Here is an 11,717-nt window from a genome sequence, read left to right on the forward strand (position 1 = left end):
TAACTTGGAAGTCATTGATTGGAGTCCTACCCTCTGGAGAAGGAGAAAACATGCTTGCTCCATCTTCCATGTGACGGCCCTCTAGATATCTGAAGGCAGCTCTCATACCACCCTCTCAGTCTCCTCTTCTCCAGGCTAAACATACCCAGCTCCCATGATGCAGGATATAAAGATAACTTGGCATTAGTAACTTAGCGGAAAGAAGTATGAAAATAACCGAACTATAAGAACAAAGGTGAAATTTGAAGAATATTATGTCAAGCTTAATTATTTAAATATTTGATAACAAAGGGTAAAATTGGAGGCATAATAGCTGAAAGGTACAAATTAAAACAAGATTTGAGAGAAGGTGAAGTATTGCTGAACATGATTTTGTAAATGGGAACACAGGAAAGGGAGATGTGAGGGAGTCTGAAAAGAGGGTTATGGAAATTTGGTTTATGAAACCTAACTACGTTGTATGTCTTTTATATGATTTTTTTTTCTTTTGTTCTGTGTGTATTTTTTCAATTTGGTGTTGGTGTTTTTGACTGTTTTTGGGTTGTGTATGTGTATGGTGTTATATTCTTTAAAACCTTTAATAAATATTTTATAAAAAAATAAAAAAATAAACATACCCAGCTCCCTCAACTGCTCCTCATAAGGTTTGATTTCCAGACCGAAAACTGGTACTTACTTTGGAATAGGCATGGCTACACTTGCACCACAAGTATGGAAGTGAGAGCTGGACCATAAAGAAGGCTGATCGCCAAAGAATTGATGCTTTTGAATTATGGTGCTGGAGGAGACTCTTGAGAGTCCCATGGACTGCAAGAAGATCAAACCTATCCATTCTGAAGGAATCAGCCCTGAGTGCTCACTGGAAGGACAGATCATGAAGCTGAGGCTCCAAGACTTTGGCCACCTCATGAGAAGAGAAGACTCCCTGGAAAAGACCCTGATGTTGGGAAAGATGGAGGGCACAAGGAGAAGGGGACGACAGAGGGCGAGATGGCTGGACAGTGTTCTTGAAGCTATGAACATGAGATTGACCAAACTGCGGGAGGCAGTGGAAGACAGGAGTGCCTGGCGTGCTTTGGTCCATGGGGTCACGAAGAGTCGGACACGACTAAACGACTAAACAACAACAACAACAACACTTGCACCGCACATCCAGATCCAACCCAACAAACATTCTTTGCTGCAGACTGTGCAGAAACAAACCTAGACTGGGCCCCTGCCCCTTGACTCCAGCCACAACAAGTGACCTCGGACAAATAATGCCTTAGGCAAGGAAAACGCATCTCCCAGCAAACGAAGTGCCCTAGCTCAGTGGTTAGAGCACCCCTTTGGCATGCAGATTCAATCCCTGGCCGCTCCAGCAGCTTTTCTCGACCTGCGGGTCCCCAGATGTTGTTGGACTACAACTCCCATCACCCCTAGCTAGCAAGGCCAGAGCTCAGGGATGGTGGGAGTTGTAGTCCAACAACATCTGGGGACCCACAGGTTGAGAACCGCTGCAAGTGTGTTCACCCACCCACCCGCCTGAAACCCTGGAGAGCCGCTGCCAGTCAGTGCGGGCAGTACTGAGCCAAATGGGGCAGGGGCGAGGCGGGGTGGGGAGGGGTGCCCCGGCTTCCACCCGCTTCCCCGATGCTCCCGAGCCGGGCTGGCCACTCACCGTGCACGGCGGAGGAGGGAAAGAGGAGCAGCAGCCACGGCAGCCAGAGCCCCGGAGGCGTCTTTTCCTTGCCCGCCTCCCTCAGCATGGTCCTCCGGGCTCCGAGGGGCGGCTGCTGCGGCGAGGAACGGCGGCGGTAGCAGCGGCGACCAGAAGCGGGGCTGGCGAGAGAAGCCTCAGCCGACCCCGGGCGATGGTTGCATCTCTGGGAGAAAGGCAGAGAAAGTCCCCTCGCCGCCGCGGGTCTCAGCGCGCGCCTTCCTTCGGGCGCAAAGCGCGGGCTCCGCGGCGAGCGGCGGCGGGGCTGAGGCGCTTCCTGAGGAACTCCATACCTGAGGGGGGCGGAGAGAGACGGAGGGAGGGGTCCTTCCGCCCCCCGCCCACTTTCCAAGGGAGGGGGGGAGGGGAGAAGCCTCTTGGCGCCCTCAAGGGTCAGCGCGCGCCGCCGTGGCTCCGAAGTTGCAGCCCCTTTCTCTCCAGTGGTTCCGCCCGAGGAGTGGGATTCGGGATTCGGGTCAGGGGGTTGGCCCAAACCACTTTGCTGCAGCAGGGGGGGGGAGGGGGGAGGCGGGCGACTCGTAAATTTCTCCTCCTCTCCCCGCCTCAACCACGTCAAGTTGCGTTGGGATTCAGAAACGTGGCCAAGTTCGGCTCGTTCCTTCCAATGGGTCTACTCGGAGTAGGGCCAGCACTGCAGGCAGCCCAATGTATATCCAAGTTATTTTGGTGACGACCTGAGGTGGGGAGGGGGTTGAATTTTTTAAGTCACACAAGCGCCTTCCTTCCTGAAGGGCGTCGAAGTGCGCAGAAGACAACAATGACCAATTAAGCAACCAACAATTTCCTGGCCTTTTCGTGACACTGCGAATCAGCTCTCTTCGCCTGGGTGGTAGGACAGGCTCTAATTATTGTTAAATCCATTCTCTTGCGTTTAAATTCTAGCCCACCTTTTCCTCCAAGGAGCTGAAGGTGCCTGGTTCTCCCCCTCGTTATTTGAACTCCAACAACAACCCTGAGAGGCTCAGCATTTCCCAAAATTGGGTCGCCACCTGTTTTTTCTGGACTACAATTCCCATCATCCATGACCACTGGTCCTGCTAGCTAGGGATGATGGGAGTTGTAGTCCAAAAAAAAAAACAGCTGGAGACCTGAGTTTGGGGAACCCTGGTTTAGATGGTGCTGTCGCTGAAGACGACAAGCTTCATTGTGGCTTAGTGGGGATTTGAACCCTAGTCTGACATTCTGAGTGCTACACCACACTAGTGAACTGGTGCAAATGGTAAGGTAAAGGTAAAGGGACCCCTGGCCATTAGGTCCAGTCGTGGCCGACTCTGGGGTTGCGGTGCTCATCTTGCTTTATTGGCCGAGGGAGCCGGCGTACAGCTTCTGGGTCATGTGGCCAGCATGACTGAGCCGCTTCTAGAGAACCAGAACAGCACACGGAGACATCGTTTACCTTCCCGCTGGAGCGGTACCTATTTATCTACTTGTACTTTGACATGCTTTCGAACTGCTAGGTTGGCAGGAGCTGGACCGAGCAACAGGAGCTCACCCCGTTGCGGGGATTCGAACCGCCGACCTTCTAATCGGCGAGTCCCAGGCTCTGTGGTTTAACCCACAGTGCTACCTGCATCCCTGGTGCAAATGGAGAGAAGAGCAATAATAATAATAATAATAATAATGTCGTGGTTAGTTGCCATTGGATTTGAAGAACATCAGGTGCAGCATCTGTGAATGGCAGGTGCAGTCCGTGAAATATTCACATTATTTTTTTTAACTTCGTCGTTATTGCTTCTTTTTGGTGCTTGTGTTTTATTATTGTGGCACTGTATGGAATTTAAACTGCAATATAATAAAAGGCAACATGAAAAATAAGCGAAGCAATATCAATGTGATTAAGAGTCATATAGCAAGTAGGGCGGCATGCTGCAATTGCTGAAAGAAGCAGAAGCTGTCCTCTAAGACTCTCTGCATTTTTAAAGTGGTCCGTGAGGCAGGGGAAAAGTTTGGGACAATCCTGAGCTGGATGGACGAACGGGCTGGCTCAGACTAAGGCAGCTTCCTATGTCCCTGTGAGGTGGAGCAACAAACGGCACAACAGCAAGCACACAAACACATCTCCACAACAATTTCAATATCTGACACTTTGCAGCCCTTTTGTGACACCTCTTTAAAAGCCAATAACTAAAGAGGGGTGTTTTTCTTTTTTTTTTATTTTTTTTTATAAAATTTTTATTAGTTTTACAAAAGTTTTTATAACAAACAAACATAAAAGAAAAACAGACAAACAAACAAATATAATTTCAAAATGTCCTTTCATAGACTTCTTTCCTCGGACTTCCCCATACCTCCCCTTTCTGCATCCTCATGTCCAAATTTTATAGCAACTTATAAATGTTCTTTCCCATCCTAATTCATCATAGTCCTTTCTTAATCTGATCTTATATTACTGCAACCCTTTCTCTCTGTAAAATCTCGACATTCTAAGCTTCATCAAGTTTATAATAGTTCTTAAGATAAATCTTAAATTTCTTCCAATCTTCTTCCGCAGTCTCCTTTCCCTGGTCACGAATTCTGCTTGTCATTTCCGCCAATGTCATATAGTCAATCACTTTCATCTGCCATTCTTCCAAGGTGGGTAAATCTTGTGTCTTCCAATACTTTGCGATCAGTATTCTTGCTGCTGTTGTTGCATACATGAAAAAAGTTCTATCCTTTTTTGGCACCAATTGGCCGACAATGCCCAAGAGAAAGGCCTCTGGTTTCTTAAGGAAGGTATATTTAAATACCTTTTTCATTTCATTATATATCATCTCCCAGAAAGCCTTAATCTTCGGGCATGTCCACCAAAGATGATAAAAAGTACCTTCAGTTTCCTTACATTTCCAACATTTATTATCAGGCAAATGGTAAATTTTTGCTAGCTTAACTGGGGTCATGTACCACCTATAGACCATTTTCATAACATTTTCCTTTAAAGCACTACATGCCGTAAATTTAATACCAGTGTTCCACAACCTTTCCCAGTCAGCAGACATAATATTATGACCAATATCCTGTGCCCACTTAATCATAACTGATTTAACTGTTTCGTCTTGTGTATTCCATTTCAACAGCAAGTTATACATTCTTGACAAATTCTTAGTATTGGGTTCTAACAATTCTGTCTCAAGTTTTGATTTTTCCACCTGGAAGCCAATTTTCCTGTCTTGTTTGAAAACCTCCATTATTTGATAATAGTGGAGCCAATCTTGTACTTTGGGTTTTAGTTTTTCATGGCTCTTTAATTTCAGTTTCTCTCCATCCTGTTCTAAGATCTCACAATACTTTGGCCATCCGTCCTCCATATTAACTTTCTTGTGGGCCTTAGCCTCTAAGGGTGACAACCATCTAGGGGTTTTGTTTTCCAACAGATCTTTATATCTCATCCAAACATTAAACAACGCTTTCCTTACAATATGATTTTTAAAGGCACTATGCACTTTGATTTTGTCATACCATAGATATGCATGCCAGCCAAATGCATTATTGAAACCTTCTAAGTCCAAGATATCTGTATTCTCGAGGAGCATCCACTCTTTCAGCCAGCAGAATGCTGCTGCTTCATAGTACAATTTTAAGTCCGGCAGGGCAAATCCCCCTCTTTCTTTTGCATCTGTTAATATTTTATATTTTATTCTGGGCTTTTTGCCCTGCCAGACAAATTTCGCAATGTCTTTCTGCCACCTCTTGAAACAGTCCATCTTGTCAATAATCTGCAAAGTTTGAAATAAAAATAACATTCTAGGCAATACATTCATCTTAATCACTGCAATTCGGCCTAACATTGACAATCTCAAATTTGACCATATTTCTAGATCTTTTTTAATTTCTGACCAGCATTTTTCATAATTGTCCTTATACAGATTCAAGTTTTTAGATGTTAAATTAACCCCTAGATATTTCACCTTCTTAACCACCGTCAGACCTGTCTCTTCTTGAAACTTATTCTTTTCCATATCTGTTAGGTTTTTCCCTAAGACTTTAGTTTTTTGTTTATTCAATTTAAATCCGGCTACCTGCCCAAATTGTTGGATTATTTCCAACACTCTTTTTGTACTAGTGTTTGGCTCCTGCAAAGTCAATACAAGGTCATCTGCGAACGCTCTTAACTTATAGTGTTTAGTTCCGACCTGTACACCTTTAACTTGCTGGTCATCTCTAATCATGTTCAGCAACACCTCCAGGACCTAAAGAGGGGTGTTTTTCTGCAAGCAACACATTTAATATCTGGACTTAATATAACAAAGCATGATTTACTGACTTTGAAGTCGTCCACACTTTTGCTAGTCCCTGTGCTTTCTAGGCAGTTTTGCCTTTGCCCTGCCACTTCCCCCCAGAAAACCCACTCTTTAGTGATAAATTGGAACAAATAGCACTCTGGGAAGGAACCCAATTGCCATTTATTCCAATTCAGGCCTAAATATTGGGTTTCCGATAGAGGCAAACAGAGTTGTGGATAAGCTCTACATCTGATGCCACTTAGGAATATTATATGGTATCAGAGTTGGTCTTGCTCTCCATTGATACCCCAGCACAGTGACTATGGGACAAACAGAGTCCCTGGGGCAGCTGGTGCTTCAGAGCAATGTGACCAAGAACTGGATAAGGTGGGAGCAGGTCTTTGGACAGATTCCAATCTGCCCTTTTCCTGAATGTGTCTGGAGAAGAGGCCAGGGAGGTTTTCGGTATCTTTCAGTTCACTGATGAAGCTGAAAAGCAATAGATGTCTTTTGTTCCCAGCAAATTTGAGGCTTGCTCTGCTCCAAAAGAAAGAAAAGAAGTGTGACTTATGAGAGACACAAGAGGTTAGATGGAATTGGGTGGGGAAGCATTGGTCTCTGTGGCAGAGATTTAAAGGCGATTACACAAACTTGTGGTTTTGCAGACTGATGTGAATCCTGTTGTCTGTGGAGCAAACTCAGAAACTCACTGAGGGCTAGGTTGCTAAGAGACCCTCACTTGACCCTTACTTGTGCTGTCAACATTTGCCGAGCTGAAGAAGCAGTGAGCGCTTAGAGCTGCAGAGAGACAAATGTATGCAAGAGCTCAGGATAAACAAAGCACCCCCACCCACCCCCACCCCCGAAGTGCAAAAAGCCATGAAGTCCCCTGCTATGTCTGCTGTGCAAGGGAAATGCTGCACAAACTGGGTGAAGGCTCCACCAACAGTCCCAGGAGCTGTCCAAGTGTTCAGAAGCTTTTGATTCGGCTGCTCCACAAAACATCGCTTTGCAAAGCCGTGCAGCAAGCTAACCCATTAAGGAGGAGAACCTTACTCCTAGGTGCATGGGCACTGCATTGGCAAGACAGAGAGCAGGGCAAAAAGCATTCAGGACTTCCTGGTGTTCCATAGGGGTTGTTATTGGCAAGCATATTTGAGGCAGTTCTCACCATTTTTTATCACTGCTAAAGGAGATCTGGCATTATTAGGCTCTGCAGCAGGTGAGGCTATGGATCTGGTCCAGGATGTGCAGGAAGTCACATGACAATTGCCCACTGCTAAAGATAATCTTACAGCGTATTCTGGTGCTTTTGCTGGCCTGGGATGCTTTTTGGTGCATGTTATATTTATGTGGACCTGGCTGTGGGCTCCTGCTGCCCATAAATGCAAGACGATTTCCCCACACCATCATAGAATCATACAGTTATAAGGGACCATGAGGGTCATCCAGTCCAACCCCCTGCAGGAATCTTTTGCCCAATGTGTGGCCTGAACCCACAACCCGGAGATTAAGAGCCTCGCGCTCTACCAACTGAGCTCATAGAGCAACTGAAGCCTCTCAAGTCTATGGAGGTCACTTCTATAGTGACTAACCTTCCAGCATGCATGAGTAGTTCAGTTATTATAAAAAAATTCCTTCCAGTAGCACCTTAAAGACCAACTAAGTTAGTTCTTGGTATGAGCTTTCGTGTGCATGCACACTTCTTCAGATACACTGAAACAGAAGTTGCCAGATCCTTCTATATAGTGAGAAGGTGGGGAGGGGTATTACTCTTTTTTTTCATGCATAATTTTTATTGGTTTACAAAAGTCAAAACACAAAATAAGCTGTATCAATACTCATATCATTTCACCAAAAGAAAGAAAAGAGACTTCCTTCAGTCATTCCACGAATCGTCCAAAATAACAATAAACAGTATATCCGCGTTTCCATGTTTGTAATGCCATAAGTCGTTCTCATTCGTCCGTTTTCTTTTGGCATTACCCTTTACCTCTTACAGAGCACCTCTGAAACCTACTAGTGTTATTTGTTCATCGATTAGGCTTTCCAGATATTTCGTAAAACTTTCCCAATTTTTAACAAACCTCTGATCTTTTGTATATCTAATTTTACCTGTCATCCTGTCCATCTCCACATAATCTAATAGTTTGGATCTCCATTCCTCCGTTGTCGGTAGGCTCTCTTGTTTCCAATTTTTAGCTATTAAGACCCTTGCTGCCGTTGTTGCGTATTGGAACAGTTTGTAATCTTTCTTCTTTATCTCCTTCCCTACCAAACCTAGCAGAAACGCTTCGGGTCTTTTAACAAAGGTATATCTTAGCATTTTCTTCAGTTCATTGTATACACTCTCCCAAAACTCTGTGACCTTTCGGCATTCCCACCACATATGGTAGAATGTCCCCTCCCTTTCCTTGCATTTCCAGCATTTGTTACAGGATCCGTACATTTTGGCTAGTTTAACCGGGGTCAAGTACCAGCGGTAAAACATTTTCATTAGGTTCTCTTTGAGTGTCACACAGGCCGTAAATTTAAGATGTTGTTTCCAGAGTTTATCCCACTCTTCTAAATAAATGTTACGACCGAAATCTCTGGCCCAGTGTGTCATTACCGCCTTAACCTCCTCGTCGGCTAAGTTCCAGTCCAGTAAGTACTTATACATTTTGGATAGTATTTTTGTGTTATTTCCCAAGATCTCTATTTGGAATCTGGAATTTTTATCAGCGTAGCCTTTATCTTTGGCGTCTTTCCTGAACATATCATTTATCTGGTGGTAGTGCAGCCAGTCATATACTAGAGTTTTTACCTGCTCATACGGCCTTATTTTCCACTTTCCTTCCTCCTTCATTAACAGTTGTTCATAGGTTGCCCAGTTGGTTCCCATATTGATCTTTTTGATAGCCATAACCTCTAATGGGGATAACCATTGGGGTGTTCTGGGTTCTAGCATGTCTTTGTACCTTTCCCAAACCTCCAGCAGAGGGCCCCTAAATATATGGTTCCCAAATCCTTTGTGGCCCTTCTTTCGCCCATGCCACAGATAGGCGTGCCACCCGTATCGGTTATCGTGGCCCTCTAGGTCTAGCACTTCCCTATCCTCTAATTTTATCCATGTCTTAACCCAGCATAAGCAAGATGCCTCATAGTATATTTTCAGATCAGGTAGGGCGAAGCCTCCCCTTTCTTTCGTATCCGTCAATATTTTAAACTTTACTCTCGGCTTCTTCCCCTGCCAAATGAATCTGGAGATCTCTCTGTGCCAGGTTTTAAATATCTTTGTACCTTTGATAATCGGGATATTTTGAAAGAGAAATAAAATTCTTGGTAGTACCGACATTTTAATTGTGGCTATTCTACCCCAGAATGACAGTCTGAGCCGGCCCCACATTTCTATATCCTTCTTAACTCCTTTCCATACCGTTTCGTAATTGTTTTTGAATAGATCTATGTTTTTTGGCGTTACCCATATCCCTAAGTATTTCACCTTCTTTGTTACATCTATTTCTATTTCTCTTTTTAATTCCTCAATTTCATCTACCTGCATATTTTTAACTAGTATTTTTGTCTTCCTTTTATTTAATTTGAAGCCTGCTACTTCCCCGAACTGATCGAATTCTCTAAGTACTTCTTTTGTTGAATCCAATGGATCTTCCATTGTTACAACTAGGTCGTCTGCAAAAGCTTTAGTTTTATGTTCGTGCTGGCCTACCCTGATACCTTTAATTCCTTTGTTGTCTCTGATGGAATTCAATAGAACCTCTAGTATCATTATAAATAATAGTGGGGATAGTGGGCATCCCTGTCTTGTTCCTTTAGTTACTGTTAATTCTTCCGTCTCTACATTATTTATTATCAATCTTGCTCTTTGTTCCGTGTATATTGCTTTTATCCCATTGAAGAATTCAGTACCTACTTCCATATGATCCAATTGCTTCAACAGGAATTCCCAATTTACGTTATCGAACGCTTTCTCAGCGTCTACGAATAGCAATAAACCTTGTTTGTCACACCTTTCTGTTAGATATTCTATAATGTTTATGATATTTCTTAAGTTGTCTTTCATTTGCCTCCCCGGCAGAAAACCGGCTTGGTCTCTATGGATACTATTTACCAAAATGGCTTTAAGTCTTCTTGCCAAGACTCCCGCATAGATCTTATAATCTATATTTAGTAAGGAAATCGGCCTGTAGTTTTTAATTTGCTCTAAGTCTGTATCTTGCTTTGGAATTAGTGTGATCAATGCCTCCTTCCACGTCTCCGGTATTTCTTTTTCCTTTAAGATATTGTTCATTACTTCTTGTAGTGGATTCAGCAGAACCGATTCCATCTCTTTGTAGTATCTACTAGTAAACCCATCTGGGCCTGGGGCTTTCCCATTTTTTAAATCTCTTATTATTGCTTTTATTTCCTCCGCCTCAATTGGGGCATTTAATTTCTCTTTGTCTACTGCGGTAATCTTATTGATGTTCTTAGATATAAGATATCTCTCTATTTCCTTCGTCTGATTCTTTTCTGTATTTCTAAAAAGTCCTCCATAGAAGTCCGTAAAGGCTCTCCTTATTTCTTTAGGTTTGTTTATCTCTACTCCTTCCACCACTATCCTGTTTATCGTATTTTGTTCCTTTCTTTTTTTCAGCTGCCAGGCTAGTAACTTCCCTGTTTTGTTTGCATATTCAAAATTCCTCTGTCTCAGTCTTTTAATTTTCCATTCTATCTCTCTGTTTATCAGCATTGTGTATTGGGATTGTAAGACTTTTATGTTCTCTTTTATTTTCTTATTTTTTGGGTTTTTTATTAATTTCTGCTCGTTCTCTGCTATTTGTTGTATAATTTCTTTTTTCCCTTTTTCTCTTTTTTTGTTCTTGATTACACTCTGTTGAATAAAGAAACCCCTCATAACCGCCTTGCCTGCATCCCATACCACCTTTTATTACTCAGAAGGGTGGTGGGAATGGGAGATTGGCAGATAGCTGAGATGAGTTGGTCTTAGTTGGTCTTTAAGGTGCTACTGGAAGGAATTTTTTTATTTTGACTATGGCAGACCAACACGGCTACCTATCTGTAACTAGTTCAGTTATTATTACACAGAAGAATAATGAGTCGCTCGTGGTGTGTCTTGATCCCAAGGACCTTGGTAAGACTTTCAAGGGACAACACTTCTCTGTCCCCACAGTCAATGGCATCCAAAGGATCATGGCTGGGAAGAAACTCTTCACCATCCTTGATGAAAAAGATGGCAGAGAAGGGGAGGTCCCAAAGGAGATTGATCACAACCATTTGATGACCTATGACTCAGTGGGTGAGATTTATTGGGGGGGGGGTATTTCAGCCCTCTGCCAGATCAGTTCTGTGCAAGCCAGCATCAGAGCTGGTCCCTTTTATCCACTGCTAAATAAAGCACTTGTTCTTCTGATATCTTGGAGTGTGCTGTGCTGCACAGTTAATGGGAAGGCATGCAACTCACTCACAAATAGTATGACAGATATTCTCTCCCTCCCAAATGTCTCTCACCAGGCAAATCGTTTCTGGGAAATAAATTGGCCATAGATTTCTACAGTGGTGCCCCGCAAGACGAATGCCTCGCAAGACGGAAAACTCGCTAGATGAAAGAGTTTTCCGTTTTGGAGGTGCTTCACAAAACGAATCTCCTATGGGCTTGCTTCGCAAGACGAAAATGTCTTGCGAATTCCTGCAGTTTTTTCCCCTTTCCACCCTTTTTCTAAGCCGCTAAGCCACTTATCAGCTGATCCGATAAGCCGCTAATAGCGCCAATAGCGCTAATCCGTCAATGGGCT

At 43.6% G+C, this 11,717-nt stretch overlaps 1 protein-coding gene across 1 annotated transcript in view; it reads right to left on the reverse strand.

Annotated features, from left to right (window-relative positions):
• LOC309531572 (uncharacterized protein) overlaps positions 1–8,827 on the reverse strand; it is a gene marked incomplete at its 5' end in the record, with an annotated part of 57,137 nt that extends 48,310 nt beyond the window's left edge. Inside the window, 2 exons of the mRNA XM_082221164.1 lie at positions 1,661–2,201; positions 8,729–8,827. Of these exons, the coding sequence (XP_082077290.1) occupies positions 1,661–2,201; positions 8,729–8,827 (640 nt within the window). The remainder of the gene's footprint in view (positions 1–1,660; positions 2,202–8,728) is intronic.
• Between the last annotated feature and the right edge of the window lie 2,890 nt (positions 8,828–11,717).

Source organism: Podarcis vaucheri, assembly GCF_965113315.1.
Source record: "Podarcis vaucheri genome assembly, chromosome: 4".
NCBI classification, from domain to species: Eukaryota; Metazoa; Chordata; class Lepidosauria; order Squamata; family Lacertidae; genus Podarcis; species Podarcis vaucheri.